An 18,964-nucleotide genomic window follows, 5' to 3' on the forward strand; every position below is an offset into this window, starting at 1 on the left:
GACAATATTCCCATTGCAGTGAAAGTTCAGAAATAATTAAAATCAGTGGGAGTTTTGCCTGAAACAGGATTAAACAAGGACTTTAGGACTGGGTCCAATTCAGATCAGATCCAAAACAGTACAATGCCTAAAATGGACACAGACATGCAGTGTGCAATGCGTAATCTCTAAATGTGTGAGTAATATACAGTCAAACCTGTCTTAAGTAACCACACCAGAGACCTACAAAAATAATTTACATAACAGAAGTGGTCTTCTAATAAAAGTGGAACAACATTATACTCAGTACATTTGGGGATACAGACCAGAGGCTGCCTAGCAAGGGTGGCCTATTTCAAAGTTTTATAACTATTTAATAATGCAGAATCTCTGAGCTTCCAGGTGCAGTTTAAGTGATTGCATTTCAATGCAAGTTGTGGCCTTGTCAATTAATCCAGTTATTGTGGTGGTGTTTTTTCTTTCTACATCTTCCCACGTGGCATCAGCAGTGATTTGATGAATGACTGCAGAAAAACAAAGTAATTCAGGAGAATAGTTTGACCCTTCTCCTTTTCTACCCCTCCCCACCAATAAGAAAAGCTAAATTAGGCAAACAGTTATTTGTAAATAAACTTGCCCAGTTCTAATATCAATATTTTGTAACATGTTGCATGTGAAGTGCCTTTAATTCATCTTAGGGAGGATTTATTTTTCTTTAAATAGTCTAAAACAAAGCCTAGATAATATTATAGTTTGGAACACTTAGATAATCTGATAATGGTATATGCAAATACCATTTGATAGTGAATGATCATTAAATGTAGAGTTATATTACTGTAATTTTTACAGCTCTGTTTAAATAATATGGTGTCATGGAATCCACATATAACTCTATATATATGCATGCAAGTTTGTGTTTCCAAGTGGTATGTGATGCCTCTGAATCTGTCAGTTTAGCAGCATCCTGCCTCCACCTGCATAAACAAATACTTGATTTGTGCTTGCAATGGTAAAACAATAGTGACCCTGCTGTCCTATCAATTGCTTCTAATTTAATTCACATACTTCCTTTTTATATCTCCTTCTCTAGCTGTGTTCATTATGCTGATTGGATGCAGCAGAGCCAATGCCTATTTCATTTTATGATTAATCTGATTAACTAATAACATGGGATTGTGATGTCTGTGTACTAGTATAAGGAAGCAATGCCTGTTTCAGGGAGGATGGCAGAATAAACCTGTTAAAGGTAGGCCACAGGCTGATTTTCAGATGAAAACAGAGCAAGACAAACAGTATCAATAGTGCAGAGTTATTCTCAACCAATATAGTTTGGAGCAGGGTGATGGCTTGTAGCCTGCAGGTAATAATAAACTATTATTTGCCATCATCCGATTTTAATCTTGTTTTAGAATAAATGATCAAACTGTAGAAAGATTTGCTAGTCAAATAATGTGTTTCATGTGCTTACTGAAAGAGGAGAAATCAATTTTAAAAGCATAACTGTCTTAAAAAAAACCAAGGGTTTGTACCACTTATGAAAAATAGTATACTGCGTTGAAGACTTTAAAATACATGTTTTCAAATTCCTCTTGATTTGTATACATACAACATTGCAGATCTCACTAGAACTCTATTTAATATGCATCTATTTAAGAACCAGCTTCAATATATTGGCAGCCGATGAAGTGAATCCAAATTAAGCAACTGATTCCTAAAGTCATAAGCTTGTGATTTTAAATCTTTAATGGGTCTGTGCAGTGGTGATTTAGTAGATTGCTTTATGGTAATGGGTTCCTGTATTATTTAGCATTAGCCATCCTGCAAAGGCTTTTATGGGTCTGTAGGGTAAATGCAGCAGGTCACTATGGTGATCTAGTACTTAAACTGACATGCTTCTTGGGGTTCTGTTTATGTGTCTTTTACTTGAGAGTGTAGTTGTAGCCATGTTAGCCCCAGGATATTAGACAGACAAGGTGGCTGAGGTAATATCTTTTATTGGACCAGCTTCTGTTGGTGAAAGAGCTTTTGAGCTTACACAGAGCTCTTCTTCTAGTACATTTAACAATGCTCTGACTTTTATCATCAGGTAGCAGACAGGATGTTTATATAGCAAAGAGGATTTTTTTTAAAAAAAGCTGTGCTATTTATGTGAATGGCTGTATTTTGTTCATCACAGCTTGGCTCTAAAGGCTTGCAAAATCCCCACATCTCAAAAAAGAGGCCAAGGATATTATGACTGTGTCCTAAAGATGTGTATGCAAAGAAGTTGATTAAAAGCCGCTAAAGTAGCTTTGAATACAACTGTCTGCTGACTCTCACTGCATAACATTTCCAGGCCTGCCATTATGTACTATGTGCACATAGAGTTGACCAGAGAACAAATGGGTTGCATGTACATACTCATTCTAATTCAGAATATTGTATAGTTTATTGCTCAAATAAATGTAACATAAGGCTATAGCTGGTCTGCATAAGCAGTAATCACTGTATTATATGTAGTCATGCATTTAGTGTAAGGACTTTGGAACTTATACCTGAATATACTGCTCTAATTGCAGCAATCTAACAACATTCTTGTTAATGAATACAGCCAGAATTCAACCCTGATTTAAGCAGAATCAGCTCTATTGCAGTTCATTAGTCAATTGTATTATACCCATTTACAACAAGGCTACACTTTAACTTGATGGTTCCATTTGACTCCAGTTGACCCCAGCCAACTGAACCCAGCATTATAATTGCAAAAGTAAATTTTAAAGATTTAAGCGCATTCAGCAAAAATGTCACTCTTTGGACCAATGACATCATAAGAAAACTGCCCAAGCCTCAGGGAATTTGCTCAGACAAAATTTTAAATTACTATAACAATCTTAAACTTTGAGTAAAATCTTGGCCCCACTGAAGTTAAGGGGAGTTTCATCATTGCCTTCAAAGGAGCCAGGATTTCAACCTGTATATTTTTCTGTTCTTTTTAGTCAAACATGTGACTTGCGCACTCGCAGACATTGAAACATACAAGTCTTTGCATGGTACGCAGCACCGTGCTCAGGGTTCTTTGATTCCTCTGCGTATATGAGCGCAGCCTGTTCATGAGCACCAGGAGGGTCCAGCAGTCCTCAACACTGAGAAGTAGTAACACTGATGTTCCATGTGCTCTTGTTCCCTCACCTTCAAGTGCCTGGGGTAAAAAAGGAACAAGACCTGCATAGAAAAGTGTGTATGCCTTCACCCTCACCAGCCAACAGCTCATGCTGAGAGAAATATCCCAGTTCACATGTATGTACAGGGTTAGTATAACAAAATCATGGGTCACATTTTCAGCAGGTATAAATCAGTGTAGCTCCTTTGAAGTCAACAGAGCCATGCTGATTTGCACCCATTAATGCTCAGAACCCATATGTACAGCACGTATCAGACAGGCTAGACACTTTCATTGTCTCTTCTAACATCTGGATAGAGCAAATTTAAACTTAAGGTGAAGCCAGTTTAGTTTCATCCCAGACCATATCTTCAGCTACTAAGGCAGCAACAGCTAATAAAATATGGAAACTAAAATGTGCTACTCTTTCACCTACTGAGTAGTACTCTACTGCACCAACGAGCCAATTTGGTTTGAATACTTGTGGCACCTTAGAGACTAACCAATTTATTTGAGCATAAGCTTTCGAGCGCTACATAAGTGAGCTGTAGCTCACGAAAGCTCATGCTCAAATAAATTGGTTAGTCTCTAAGGTGCCACAAGTACTCCTTTTCTTTTTGCGAATACAGACTAGCACGGCTGTTACTCTGAAACCTTTGGTTTGAATGTGGGTACTTGCACAGAAGCTCATAAAAGCTTAGGCTCCAATAAATTTGTTTGTCTCTAAGGTGCCACAAGTACTCCTTTTCCTTTTTACTCTAAATGGGGTACTCTAGTGGCTCTATTTTGCAGCAGAGTGATTTCAAAGAAAAATACTTAACACCTTGTTGTATAGCTCTAGCCTTAGAGGAAGTGGGGTCCATTTGCAGACAAAACAAAACCTGCTAATTGATTACTTCATTCTGTGGCTGCTGCGTGTTTTGCGAGCAATATCCTATTCCAGTTCCCTAAGGTCTACTTTTCCTTCCTCTTAAACACTCAGCTCTCCAACTGCCAAAAAGCTGAGTAAAAACAATCCTATCTAAAGAGTTTGCAGGTGTTAATCTGTTTACACACAATGTGCTGAGCACTCTAGCTCTGCCCGTTCCAATATGACAGTTATTCAGCCACCATATGTTTGGTTCCTGTGCCTATTTAGTGAAAACAAAGGATGTTTCACAGTTTGTAGGAGAGTGTTACACATGCCAACTCTGAGGGAAAAGAGTTCAAATCACAGCAAGATGCTGAGAGCAAACATACCACTGAAACTTTGTCTTCCACTACGGTAGTCACCTGCTTTGTTTTTGAATAAGCAGACTATGCAATATTAGGAACATATGCTGCTGTGTACTTGCCCACCTTGGATAGTTAGCTGTGTATTCCTATTGCTTCCGCAAATGGCACTGATATCCACCAAAAAAACCAAACAAACTACAGAATATTAAGCAGGCTTTTCCATAAGTAAATTTCAAGAACTTTGTTACATAGCAGATCTTTTGAGCCAGATCTTGAACTGGTGTAACCCAAAATGTTCAAAAATCATGAGTCAGGCTCACCACAAATCATGAGATTATATAAAAATAATAGATTTGGTGTTTTTTATTTGCCTTCTGCTGTTTGAGCCTTTAACATGCACTGGTCACATTTTGAAGCTTTCTCCACAGCCACAAGGGCTAGAAACTTACTTTTTGTTTAAGAATGAAGGCTGAAATCATCACATCTCCACCTTATTCTAGTAGCTAGGGCTTTAAGGAAAACAATAATTATCATGAGACTCGTGACAAAATCATGAGTTGGCAACACTGACATAACTCCATTGACTTCTGTTAAATGTGACTTCAGCAGAGTTAAAACCCATTTCCACCATATTCATATCATAACCATATTTTCATGAAGAATATGAGGTGTAACATCACACAACACAAGAACCAGGGTTACCCAATGAAATGAATAGGCAGCAGGTTTAAAACAAACAAAAGGAAGTACTTCTTTACACAACGCCCAGTCAACCTGTGGAACTTGTTGGCAGGGATATTGCGAAGGCCAAAAGTATAACTGGGTTCAAAAAAGAATTAGATAAGTTCATGGAAGATAGGCAGGATGGGCAGGGATGCAACCCCATGCTTTGAGTCTGGTTGTCACAAAGTCTCTGACTGCCAAAGCCCTCCCCCGGCTCCTCCTTGTAGGACAGAACATTTGACTCGAGACATCATGCAAGATATAGGAGACCACCACATTGTTGTGCTCTGTGTCCTTAAAGGGAGCTATAAATTCTTTGCTGATTTGCTGAAACGTAAAAAGCACTAAATTGAAACACTGATAAATCTGTGCCTATTGCTGTGAATGTTGTTAGACTAAAAAGCTACAGAGTAAGTTGTTTTCTCTTTCATGCAAATTGACTCTTTCCATATATTTAAATTCTGAATCCTATTAGTTTACATGTTGTTGGTACTAAAGAAAAGGAAGAAAACACTGAATTTATGCAAATGTCTTGTTTTAAAACAACAACTTTAATTTATGATACATTGAAAAGCAACTGATTCACTGACTTCCCCAAAGGAACAGAAGCATATTATATAATGAACACCATGAGGACATGGGAGAAGATTAAAGAACTGTATCAGGGAATAGAATCCAGGTCTCTTGACTCCCACTCACTTGCTTTAAACTCCGGCATAGGGGCTATTACCATGATAGAAGCTGAGGCTGCAGGAGTTCTAGGTTATGCATTACATATGGTCTGTGTCCATTGATTGTGGGTATTGACTATCCTCCTGAAGGCTTGGTTCCTGTAAACTATATTGAGAGGTTTACTTTAAGAATGTTTTATTTGAAAATCCCTGACATGCCATGTGTATCTACTGGATATAATCCCCCATGGAGTGAGGCGAGAAGGGGAACTGGAAACCACTGCAACCCTAAGCTTGCACTAGTTGCCACAGAGCAGCTCTGCGACTTGTAAAGAGAAGATTCTGTGTCTTAGGCTCGTTTCCCCACATGAAAACCCTCAGCTCTGTGCATGAGTCAGAAATTGTCCCATAAGGAATTAAATATAATCGTTAACACTCACCTGCAAATGCATCGTACAGTTCAAAACCACACCCACTCTGTTCCACTACCTACATGTAACAGAGATGACTGAAAGCCATGATGTATACTCCAGAAAAATTAATTCAAATGCCTGTCTAGGCTATTGAAAACTAAGATCTTTTTTCCAATTCCCACAATCTAGAAGCTTATTTCTCTGACCGATGCCTGTTTAAAGCTGAATTTGCCAAATGACACAGTAACAGAAAGCACAAAATTCGTGCTAATTGTAAGTTAATACTTTCAAGCATGTGGTGTCAGATTTTCTTAATCTCCTCTTAGAATGATTCATCTACAGAAAAAGTCAAGACTGTGGAAGAAGAACCGTCTGCGTTAAATGGAAATGTATGAATCGGCTTCTTCGGCATTAAAGGGAAAGAGCAGTTTTTAACTTTTCTCAACAAAGTTCAAGCTGAACTATTTCAGTTGTTGGCTACTGGAAATGAAACCATTAGGGCCTGATTCTAGGCTGCCTTGTGCCTTGTGGAGCCATTTACAATTAAGCAAAATGGGTGAAAAATGTCACCATTCTGAATGGGAGTTCTACCACTGACTTCCGTGGGAAGAGTTAGGTCAATGCCGAGAGCGCTTTGCCCCAGGAGCTGAGTCACAATCTGGTCCCTGGTTTCCCTTTGCTCCCTGAGTGAAAGTAAACTGTGCGCACTCAATACCTAGTACAAATAACTTCCCTCTGCATGCCTTGGAATAGCTGGCCAGTGTGATGGGGGCAGAGCCAATGCTCAACCACATACAACCCATTACTACAGGAGTGAGAGTTAGGAGCCCCATGGCTACTCAATCTCCCACACTGTTGCTTGTGATACAGACAACCAGTACAAGGAGTATGGGCCTACATTATACTCCCTAACTTCCTGAGAACACATGCAGAGGGAATTAGTCTTACCCAAATGTATTACTTTCTCTGTCCATGAGACGATTCATGATAGTAAGTACTATGCTTGGTAGTAAGGCCCAGATCCTCAAAAATATTTTGGTACCTCGCTGCCATTAAAATTAATGGGAGTTAGTTACCTAAATACCCTCTTGAGGATCTGGGCCCAGGTGTTTGCATGGAGAGGGAAGTTATTTGTACTAGGTAGGGCTGGCACAGGTTACTTTCATTCAAGGAAGCAAAGCAGGGCCCGGGGATCAGACCATGTGTACTTGTAGATCTGACCTGAGAGAACTCAACATAAAAAGCTACAGTAGTTGTTGCAGAAGCACTTGCTTTATTGTAGGAATACGGCAAATGAAGTGTGTTGCTTGGTTTGCACACCAGTCCCAAGAACACTATTAACAGATTCTCTGTTTAAAAACAAATAATGCAAACCAAATTATTCGTAAAGTAAGAAATTGGTCAAAGATGCATTATAATTACATTTTTTGTTTGTTTCTAAAACATCTGCGTTCTGACTGAGAAAGCCAAAGAGAAATGTAGTCTGACAACATCATTATCTGCAGTAATGACCCAGTAGGTGTTTGGATGGACAACCCAGGAACCAATCTCTCATATGGATTTCTTAAAAGAACTGCAATATGTTCTTAAAGATTTATTTTGCTGTATGTTTTTCCCCACACTAAATGGTTAACCTATTTTATATAAACAGTCTAAAAATGTTTATATTCCACAACAAAAACAAATGCTTTCTGTGCAAGTTCCTTTGAAATTGTGGGAACATTTAATATAATGTCAGTATTGTATTTTGTTGCAAGTAACAGAAATAACTCAAAAATGCCATTTTGGTTTCTCACGTATTGAAGTTACACTGTAATGTGCATTTTATTTAAGCTCCAGTGATGCATTGTTAAACTAATTGTTTGTGCAAGCATTTTAGGGACTGCAGGTTAATTGAGTCTACTCTATAAAGTGTGTACAGTACACAGAACAGGGCCTGATATGTTCATTTATTTAACAAGATTGTAAAAGAATGTGCATTGCAAGCTAGTTAAAGGTATATTTGTACTCTCGTCTTCAGAGAATTGTTTCACATTTGTGTGAGATGTCATTTAGATTGCTGATGTCAGAACAAGGAGCAATGGTCTCAAGTTGTAGTGGGGGGAGGTCGAGGTTGGATATTAAGAAAAACTATTTCACTAGGAGGGTGGTGAAGCACTGGAATGGGTTGCTTAGGGAGGTGGTGAAATCTCCATCCTTAGAGGTTTTTAAGGCTCGGCTTGACATAGCCCTGGCTGGGATGATTTAGTTGGGGTTGATCCTGCTTTGAGCACAGGATTGGACTAGATGACCTCCTGAGGTCTCCTCCAACCCTAATCTTCTATGATTCTAAACCAGGATGAACCACGATAGAAAGATTATTGTTCAATGAAGTGTTTATACATCACTAATCAGTATTTGAAGCTAAATCCTAACTCTGTATACAGTGTAGAAATCAAAACCCAGAACAGACTACAAGGATAACTGGAAAATGATATAATCTATTTTGTAACTCTTTGGAGGTTGTAAACCCAGAACCAGAAGATTTAGAGCATGGCTATTTCTGCTCCCTCTATTGGGGAGAAGACAAAAAGACACCTCTGGACAACTTCATTTACAGACCATTTTGTTTACCCATAATTCACTTACTGAGTTTTGTCCCTTTGGTGGGAATTTGTTGAGTAAATGTGATGATAGATTATTGTCATTACTGTTTTCGTGAAAGGACATAGGCATTGGAACATAAGAACATAAGAATGGCCCTACTAGGTCAGACCAAAGGTCCCACTAGCCCAGTATCCTGTCTTCCGACAGTGGCCATTGCCAGGTGCCCCAGAGGGAATGAACAGAACAGGGAATCGTCAAGTGATCCATCCCCTGTTGCTCATTCCCAGCTTCTGGCAAACAGAGTGTAGGATATGCCTGGTTGAGAGGCACCCTGACTGTACAAATAATGGATTTTGGCCATGTATCTTTATCTAAGGGAGTCCAACTTTATCTGTCCAAGGGATGTGTTTTGCTTTGGCTTCCTCACCTGAATCTCCTGTGGCCTGCATGGGGACAGCTGCAGGATTGGATCAGCAATAATAGGACTGGACCAGTAGTAGCAGAGCTGACTCTCGGCAGGGCCCATGTAAACTAGCGATAGACGATCACCGACTCCAGTCCCTATCAAGGCTGACGGGAGTAGCAGCGCTACTGCCTAGCTGACTTTTCTCACCAGGTGCCTCAGGCGCGGGTTGTAGCGCTTACCCAGCCTGTGCACCTTATTTAAAAGGAGGGGACTGATTCACCAGTGGGATTCGCTGCAGGAGTGACAGGGTGAAATACCATGCAAAGGCGGCCAGACTCACTAGATGATCACAAAAAGAGTGAAAAAAATCTGTAACCAACCCCACTCCCCACACGTGGGGCTGCTGCACTGGAGTTTCTGGCACTAGCCCGTTGAGGGGCTGGAGCTGGTTAAAAGTGAGGGAGGAAGCTCGCCAGGGAGTTCGATGTGGCACAACCCCAGGCTCCGATCGGGTCAGGAGCCGCGGAGCCTCGCCCAGGCCACTAGAGGGTCGAGCGAGCCCTCCCAGGGCTCTGACTGACCCTGAACCAGGCGCATTCCAAGCTCTCCCCGCAGGCTGGCGTAGCATGGGCTTTATTTACCTCCCCCGTCCGCCCATGGACTCGTCCCCCTCCCCCGCCCCGCCTTCGCCTCTCTAGCCAATGAGAAGCTAGCGCTTGGCAGCTCTGCTCGCTAATTGGGGAAACACAGCTGCCAACCAATGAGAGCGGACGAATTGCGTGGCAAAGGTGGGGGAATTGTCCCTCCTCTATCCCCGAGCTGTTTTCCTTCAGGACAGGGGCCTGGGGTGGGTAGGAAAGATGGCGGCTCTGAGAGACGCTGAGGATGAGCGGGGAAGGTAACAGGCCCCGTGGTCAGGGCGCCGGCTACCGCACGGGCCCGTGGCGAGGGGCGGGGCAGCGGTGGGGCCAGGCGGATTTCTCCCACCCCCCCCTCAGAGGCCGTGAGAGCTCTCCGCCCCCCGCTGCCGGTCCCTGGGGCGCGGGAGTGCCTGTCCGGCGCGGAGCCTGTCCCGGCGCTGTAGTTAAGCGACCTCCCCGCCCGCTCGGCGCCGTCTGCCCCCGGGCATGGGGGTCGCACAGGGACGGGGGGTGACACAGCGATGTAGTGGGATCAGCCTCGCTGTAGCGTAGGTCAGGCCTTAGGGCCAGGTTTTTAAAGGGACTCAGGTGCCTAACTCCCAGAGGCACTTCCCGGGCTTGCCTCGCTGGCACCGACATCGCGGCAGGCTTGTAAATCTCACACTCGCTCCTTCCGGCGCAAGTCGGGGTGCGGCCGTTTATGTCAGTACCGGGGTGCCCGGTTTTCTGGTGACCTGCGTAGGTTTTTACCAAGGTCTCAGGCGCGCGCACACACACGCCCTTGACCTCCAGTCGCTCAAGATGTGAACCCCGCCACTGATTTAGTGACTCTGGTCCCAGTTTCTGGGTGTACGTGCATACAGGGTCATCCCTGCGTGCCCCTTTTCTATGGCATGGGACCACAAATCTCTGCCGAATTAGGGCACTTCAAGCGTGTTCCTTTGTGATGGTAGAGCTCCGTGTATGCCCTCCCCCCGTCAGTCTTTTAATGTATTTATCCTCACCTCTGTGAGGTTGGGAAGTGTTATCCCCATTTTACAGATGGAGAACAGAGGTACAGAAAGACTATGGGTATGTCTACATTGCAAAGACAAACCTGCAGCTGGCCTGTGCCTGCTGACTCAGGCACCTGGGACTCACAGGGCCCTAGAGCTTGGGCTCCAGCGTGAACTTGGAAGTTTACACTGCAATTAAACAGCCCCTTAGCCTGATCACCAAGAGCTGGAGTCAGCTGGCACGGGCCAGCTGCGGATGTCTGATTGCAGCGTCGATATACCCTGGCCTAAGGGTACATGTATGTTGCAGGTAGAAGTGCAATTTCCAGCTCAGGTAGATATACATGCACTAGCTTTGAGCAGGCTAACATGCTAAAAATAGCAGTGGACTAGCTGCCTCAGTACAAACCTGTCCAAGACTTAGGTACATACTTGAGCAGCTAACTTGTGCCACCATCTGCGCTGTCATGGTTACATTGCTATTTTTAGCAAGCTGGTTTATGTACATCTGTGCCATCTGGAAATCACACCCTTTGCTTCAGTGTAGGTGTACCCTAAGTGACTTAGAATTACAGGGTTAAAAGGTCCGCAGAGGTCATCTGGTTTTAACCCCCTGCCACGATGTAGGATTTGTTGTCTCAATTTTATCTAAGACCACATAGAAAGTCTGTGGCAGAGCAGGGACTTGAAGCCAGTTTTCCCAGTTCCTAGCGTCTTAGCCACCGGACCATCCATTCTCTATTGCAGGGGTAGTCAATTGTTTTTTGTCAAGGTCCAGATTTCTTTGTCAGGTCATAGTCAAGGTTCAGATTCCAGGGAAGAAAATAATAAACCTATAATGATAAGTAAATAAAAAGATTTCTGTGTCCATTCAAAAATGTCTGCCGGTCCAGATTTGACCCACATTCTGCCTATTGATTACGCCTGCTCTATTGTATGCGCCTGGGTGTACGGACTATCTCTCTTCAGGTTAATATAAAAAGTGTACTGGGTCACCAACCTTTTTCATAAAGATAAATGCCTGTATTGTAGCCAATAAAAATATTCACAGAATTTACGTGAAGTATGTAAATACAGTTTTTTTTTAAATTCTAAGTAACGTGTTTTGGGGCAATCAGCTTTATGTGTCATCCTTTCTTAATACAAGGGAGGAGGGTCTAAAGTAAAACCTTGTTACTCAAAATGTATTTGACTAGTTTGAGCAGTCTACTTTAAATTATTTAAAATACTTCATAGTATACTAAGAAAAGTATTGTAATGTATTTTTGTACAAGAGTAATAAGTTCTTCGGAATAGACTGCACTGCAGTCTTTTGATATTACATCTTGACTGAGAGGCAAGATTGTGCTTGCAAGTAATCCCATTGACTTCTCAGGTGTGTAAAGTTACTTGTGTGAGTTTTCAGGATTGGGCCTTTCTTTCTTTTCTACTGTGCTTTATAAGACATCTCCCTGTTGACAGTTAACAAAACATAAGCATCGTAAATTATTCTTCTTAATTCAAGGTGCAGTCTCCATGACTGTCAAGTTGCCTTGAGATTGTATGCATTAAGTGCAGTACAATATGCCCAGTCCTAGTTTTGCTATTTATTTCAGTGGCAGTCAGGATCAGGCCTATTAACTAATATACCTAACCCTCATGAGGTGGCATTATTCCCATTTTGCATATGGCAAAACCAAAAAAGAGATGTGAAGTGACTTGTCCAACATCAATGACAGAACCGGGAATGGAATCCAATTCTGGCTCCAAGTCTAGTATCCTTTCCACTGAACCATGCTGGCTCCTAAATGAAGTATTTTACAGATGGGAACCTAAAGCAGAGATTAAGTGACTAGGTGAAGATGTCATAGGATAATTATTGCAGAGCTGGGAAGTGAACCCAGTTCCCCTGAGTCCCAATCCAGTAGCATATGCCAGTGGTTCCCAAACTTGTTCTGCCACTTGTTCAGGGAAAGCCCCTGGCGGGCCGGGCCTGTTTGTTTACCTGCACACGCGGAAGGTAAACAAACCAGCCCAGCCCGCCAGGGGCTTTCCCTGAACAAGTGGCGACCCAAGTTTGGGAAACACTGGCCTATGCACAAAACCATTCTGCCTTCTAAATGGGGCTGTCAGATGTGGCAGAACACAGACTCATCTTCCAGTCATGCACCTTTAAGATTTTTTTTTGGTAACTACTGTTTCATTAACTGTGTTGAATATGTTGAGCAATACTGTTCCCATAAACACACTGAGCAGGGTGGAGTCTTATCTTAAATTGAGTCCAAAAAGCTTTAATTATGTAAGTGCACAATCATATGCAATTTAGAATTATCAGTGGGGGATAGGAAGTTTAATTCTCACTGTATACACTTTTTTAATGAATATTTAAGAGGGTGTTTTTAAATGCTGTAATATAAAAACACACTATGGCAGTGTTATATTTGCTAATGTTGCTCTGTGTATGTAGCTTGTATATAATATTATGTCTGGTATATAATTCAATTAATACCAACTGATTACTTTTATATGAATCAGAAAAATTCAGTCCATGTTGCTTTGGGAATGAGATAATGATGATCAGTAGGTTGGATTCAAAATAATTGCAGGCTTGTATGAGGACAATATTTACTTATGTTTACCTGATAATTTTGAAAAACAGGACATAATATTTTTGACAGCTCTGGTATTTGTAAATCCTAAATGATAATCTTTCCTATATTCTTAAGGAGTAGGATAAGCATTCTGTTTAGTTATGGAGCATTTTTGTTTGTTTTTTTAGCAGAAGTATGAAAGATAAGGCCAAGATCAATTTAAGAAAATATGATGTTGGAAACAAATTCTCCCATTTGCCACTAGCCAAAGCATCTGTTCTTATGCCTCTGATGGTTAAAGATGGAAAGCTGCATGTGCTATTTACTGTCAGATCAATGAAGGTATGTGAACCAGAAGGTCAAAGCCAACTGTGTAACATCAAAAGTAAAATGAGAAAGTGTGTTGCAAGATTAAGCTGTGTGAAAAGAAAAAGTGAAGGAAGGAAAGCACTCAGCTGATACTCATATTAACCCATATTCTTATCCAAGTATTAGTCTCTATGTACAAATCTTAATTGTTACTGCATGGTTTTAGAGTCTAGTCTTCACACATGTATGCAACCAAAATATCCATACACACCTCTTTATTTGCACATGCAAACATTGATCACTGATATTTACTTTCCAGATACACAACAATAATTTGGATGTTTCTGTAAAGTCTGATACAAGTTTCCAGGTCAGAGTAAAGGGGACTATTGATCGGTTTCCTACAGAATTCAATTAAAACAAAAATTTGACCTGTGCAATAAAGTTTTTACCAATTTGATTCCTAAGGTTGTATCTAACATGACTTTTCCAGTCTCTTTCTTCACTTCTAGATGTGAGAGACCAAATCTACCTTCCTCTCCATTTTGTGCCAGTGGTATCTTTCTAAAACTATTATCGTTACATATTATACCTAGGTCTACTGTCTGTACTCTTTGATAAGTAATTTACCTGGCTGCTTTTTCGTCTTCTGAGAGGTGCAACATCTCTTGAAAGATGCAATAATAATGTTCCTACTTAAAAATCTTGACACTGTAATAATACGCTTACAATAACTGAGCGGACACACTGATGGTAAATGAGCTTTCTAACAAAGGCTCTGATTGGTTCGTAGAACTCACTATTATTAAAGTGAAACTTCAAATAAATATAATATAGAGACATTACTTATTCAGAGGTGTTTTTCTGCTGTTGATTTTGGTTTTTTTTAAATGAATTCTGTACCTTGCATATTTAATTATTTTGTTTGACCATGCAAAAGTAACCATTTTAGTGACAGATAGTTCCAAAGAGCTTTTTCGATCTCTTATGTGAGGCAGAGATGGCAAAAGGCCTTGAAATGTGGATATAAATTTTAAAGGAAAGTATACAATATAAAGCATATGATGATAAAGGTAACACGTTACTATAAAAATGCCTCTTCTTTTGTGTGATGCTGAAAGTGAGGGACCTAGACTGGGTAGATATAGACACCATGTTCAGATGTTGAGAAAGCTTCCTCATACAGCTCTGACTGTGCATTTCTCTTCTCACCTGTAGAGCTCTTGTTCCAGTTCTCAGCCTTGTTGATTAGAAGGATCTACAATAATTTGGAGTAATTTTGTGGACACAAGGATTTAAGATGAAATCAGAAAACTCATGATACTTAATAATACTCCTTTAATTTCCAGTTGAGAAGATCACCAGGGGAAGTGTGCTTTCCAGGAGGTAAAAGTGAGCCAACAGATAGAGATGAAATAGCCACTGCTCTCCGGGAAGCCAAGGAAGAAGTGGGACTCTATCCAGAGCAGGTGGAGGTCATCTGTAGGCTTGTACCTGGAATTGATAAAGTAAGGTGTACCAAAAAGAATCAAACAACTCTGAATATTATGAGGAAACAAGCTGAAAATTGCATTTCACTTCTATAAAGCTTATCACTGACATTTCAAACCTGTAGCAATGAGTGACCTTTTACTTTGTAACAAGAATGCAGCCAGTATACTTCCTCTGTTCTGGAGATGTCTTTTGAGGTGTAAATCAGTGTTACGTTTTCTAGGTTCTAGCTATCGCTCTCATGGGAACAGTTTTCACATATTGGAGAAAAGATATAAAGTGCTACATTTTCAAAGCAAGTTTTTTCATATTTTTATGTATAGGTCACAATTATATTTTATTAATGCTCTAATTTTTGTTTCTTTATTTATATATTAGTCTTCTTACTGTTAGTTTTATCCTGCCGGATAAGAAAATGAAAGTAGTATCTCCTAGGAGTACAGTGGAAACATGCATTATCTAATATTTTGAAACTTGAAGTATTTAGTATTTGGCTTTAAAGCACCAAAATTCATAGAAAGGACAAGTCTAGCTGTTACAACAGTTTTCTTAAATATTTTCCTGCTAAGTGCATCATTCAGTATATCATTATACATTATAATAATTTGAAATATACATATATATTTGAGTATACCAAAAATGTTAACTTTTAGTGCTCTCTGTTACAGCACTATCTACTTTTGTAGTGTCTCACAACCAATTTCATTTTGAGAATTCTTAAGGTTGATATAAAAATGGTGTAATGTAATCAATTGAATAAAAATATACGTGGTTACCTGATGGCTCTTGGTCTACAAACACCCTTACTTGTCTTATTCTGCTCTGTTACCTTGATATAAATCCAGAGTGATTGGATGTAAATAGTCTATCCAGATTTACACTAGAGTAACTGAGAGCAGATTGTGACCCTTGTGTTTGGAACAGTAACATTTCCTTGCTAACTCTACAAGTGATGATGGTTGGCTTTCATTGTAACAGTATGTGTCAGGTTTTCATATTTATAATCTGTATGAATAGGCTGCTTGTGAATGCCTTACAGTTTCAGCGACCTCTACTGTATGGAATATCAGACTCACTTGTGTGTGTGATTGTTGCCCTGTATTGGTAGCAGTGTGCAGAGAGTATAAACACTGATGTGTGTCCCAAATGAGCAAGGTGCATAAGCACCTGCGTAAGTTGAAACACATAAGTAGTTGCATTGATATCAATGCTAAAAAGTACATACATGCTTAAGTATGTAATTTTTGAATTAGGGCCCGAAACGGCCTCACAAGTATGATTGTTTCATAGGTTATCCACAGTGATGATTTTGTTATACTGTAGATAGATTTTCTAAAACATTTGAAAAAAACAGGATTTTCTTCTAAGTATTTCAAACAAGTTGATGTTTTTTCTTCCTTTCAGGTGGGTTCTTTAGTAACACCAGTTGTAGGATTTATAGAGGACACATTCCAGGCCAGACCTAATCCAGATGAAGTGAGTGATGTGTTTTTGGTGCCGCTGGAGTACTTTATCGATCCATTAAAGTACATGACCGTGCCTTATAAAAGAGCAGATGGTGTTGCAAGTTGGCTGCACAGTTTTGTATATGATGACCCTGAGCGTAAAACATCACTTAGGATATGGGGACTCACTGCACACTTTGCTGTATTTCTTGCTCTTGTAATTTTTGAAAAGAAACCTACATTTGCAATTCAGTATGATTTTGACAACTTAATTTCATCCTCTGAGAAGAGTTTCATGGAGCAGTATATGTCGCTATACCAGGGAAGAAGCAGCAAACTGTGAGCTGTGGGACTGGCACATCAGTGTAAACAGTTGGTTTAAATTATTTTTCAAACTTTACTATTTGATTTTCTGAATCAGAAATTGTCCCATTTTAATGCCTGTATTGGATTACAAAAAATAAAGTGCTGATAGATTAATGAGCCCTAAATAGTTTAATTTCTGTATTTATTTTACATGTATTTAAAAAAATCTTGGCCTTGTGCATATCTGATCCTGGTCCTGCTCTCACTGAAGTTTGGCCATTGACTTCAGTGGAAAGAGGAGCGGGGCCTGTATTTGTACACATATAAAACTATTGGAGGAAAACATTTTCCCAGGGTGAGCCCTAGTACTACATGTCAGATTTCAGCCTCAGATTATTTTTACAGGCATATTAGAATCCCTTGAACTAAAAACGGTTATAATGGAAAAGAAGATGCCATCTTAACTGTAGTAATGCAAATGGTGTTAAAATAATGCTGATATTCCTTTCTTTGGTGTAAAGCAATAGGCTATGCCTGCATTTCCCACTAATTAACCCACTAGTGCAAACTATTGTCCTACAAACTCTGCACTAGCAGCAGACAGAGGATGCTGACAGTTTGCCCACTCCTCTTTGTTAAGGCAAAACTCCCACTGAAATCAATAGGACAGAGTCGGGGAAGCAATTGGGAAGATGACAATAACCTGAGCTGGGTTTCAATGCCTCCAAAGATGGACTCTGGCTGTGGTCCCGTTAATGATGTCAGGGGAAATAGACAAATTCGCTCACAGTGGGCAACACTATATGGTACATCAATATTCCTGGTGCCCAAAGCAAAATGTGCAGATTCCTGTGCACAGCTATTCAGAGCTCTTGGGCTGAGGTAGAGATGATGCACAGGACTGGGTCTGCTACTGCACACAGCTATGTTTATTTAGTTAATTGAGTTGTCATGACAACTGCTTCAGTGTATAGGTTGCCATTGGCATCTGATGAATACAAGCAAATCTTAAAATTTTCTAGCCAGGTCAGCAAAGTCTGAGAGATATGCTGTACATTTGCACAAGATAGAGATGGTATTTTTAAAGGTACATCACTAAGAACCCAGTGCTGCATACATTTGGGTGACAGGTTTCAGAGTGGTAGCCATGTTAGTCTGTATCAGCAAAAACAACGAGGAGTCCTTGTGGCACCTTAGAGACTAACACATTTATTTGGGCATAAGCTTTTGTGGGCTAAAACCCACTTCATCAGATGCATGGAGTGAAAAATACAGTAAGCAGTATATATAAAAAAGATGGGAGTTGCCTTACCAAGTGGGGGCTCAGTGCTAACGAGGCCAATTCAGTTAAGGTAGAAGTGACTTATTCTCAATAGTTGATTACTTTTGTAGTGCTAACGAGGCCAATGCAATCAAGGTGGATGTCACCCATTTCCAACAGTTGACAAGAAGGTGTGAGTATAAGCAGAGGGAAAATTATTTTGTAGTGACTCATCCACTCCCAGTCTTTATTCAGGCTTAATTTGATGGTGTCCAGTTTGCAAATTAATTCCAGTTCTGCGGTTTCTCATTGAGGTCTGTTTTTGAAGTTTTTTTGTTGAAGAATTGCCACTTTTAATTCTGTTTTTGAGTGTCCAGGGAGATGGAAGTGTTGTCCTACTGGTTTTTGAATGTTACAATTCTTGATGTCTGATTTGTGTCCATTTATTCTTTTGCGTAGAGACCGTCCGGTATGGCCAATGTACATGGCAGAGGGGCATTGCTGGCACATGATGGCATATATCACATTGGTAGATGTGCAGGTGAACGAGTCCCTGATGGTGTGTTAGGTCCGATGATGGTGTCCCTTGAATAGATATTCGGACAGAGTTGGCAACGGGATTTGTTGTAGGGATTGGTTCCTGGGTTAGTATTTTTGTTTTGTGGTGTGTGGTTGCTGGTGAGTATTTTCTTCAGGTTGGGTGGCTGTCCCTAAGCAAGGACTGGCCTGTCCCCCAAGATCTGTGAAAGTGAAGGATCGTCCTTCAGGATAGATTGTAGATCCTTGATGATGCGCTGGAGGGGGGCTGTTTAGT

At 40.5% G+C, this 18,964-nt stretch overlaps 1 protein-coding gene across 7 annotated transcripts; it reads left to right on the forward strand.

The window, feature by feature from the left end:
• The first annotated feature begins 1,196 nt into the window (after window positions 1–1,196).
• Window positions 1,197–17,050, forward strand: NUDT7 (nudix hydrolase 7). 7 transcript variants are annotated; one of them, XM_074969171.1, is made up of 5 exons: window positions 9,978–10,030; window positions 11,662–11,737; window positions 13,527–13,680; window positions 14,997–15,155; window positions 16,543–17,050. In XM_074969171.1, the coding sequence occupies exons 1-5, from the start codon at window positions 10,018–10,020 to the stop codon at window positions 16,924–16,926; spliced, it is 786 nt and encodes a 261-aa protein (XP_074825272.1). In that variant the 5' UTR covers window positions 9,978–10,017; the 3' UTR covers window positions 16,927–17,050. The 7 variants fall into 7 exon arrangements, with proteins under 7 accessions (XP_074825277.1, XP_074825275.1, XP_074825272.1 ...); XM_074969172.1 differs by having other exon boundaries at window positions 10,018–10,030; window positions 13,530–13,680; XM_074969176.1 differs by lacking the exons at window positions 9,978–10,030; window positions 11,662–11,737 and adding an exon at window positions 1,197–1,225.
• The last annotated feature ends 1,914 nt before the right edge of the window (window positions 17,051–18,964 follow it).

This window comes from Natator depressus, chromosome 12, assembly GCF_965152275.1.
Source record: "Natator depressus isolate rNatDep1 chromosome 12, rNatDep2.hap1, whole genome shotgun sequence".
Classification (NCBI taxonomy): Eukaryota; Metazoa; Chordata; order Testudines; family Cheloniidae; genus Natator; species Natator depressus.

Excerpts from the sequence above, each read along its gene's own strand:
- NUDT7 (XM_074969171.1), top strand. Across the intron at positions 11,738-13,526 it reads TACGGACTATCTCTCTTCAG|CAGAAGTATGAAAGATAAGG; the intron begins GTTAATATAAAA and ends TTGTTTTTTTAG. Across the intron at positions 13,681-14,996 it reads TTACTGTCAGATCAATGAAG|TTGAGAAGATCACCAGGGGA; the intron begins GTATGTGAACCA and ends TTTAATTTCCAG.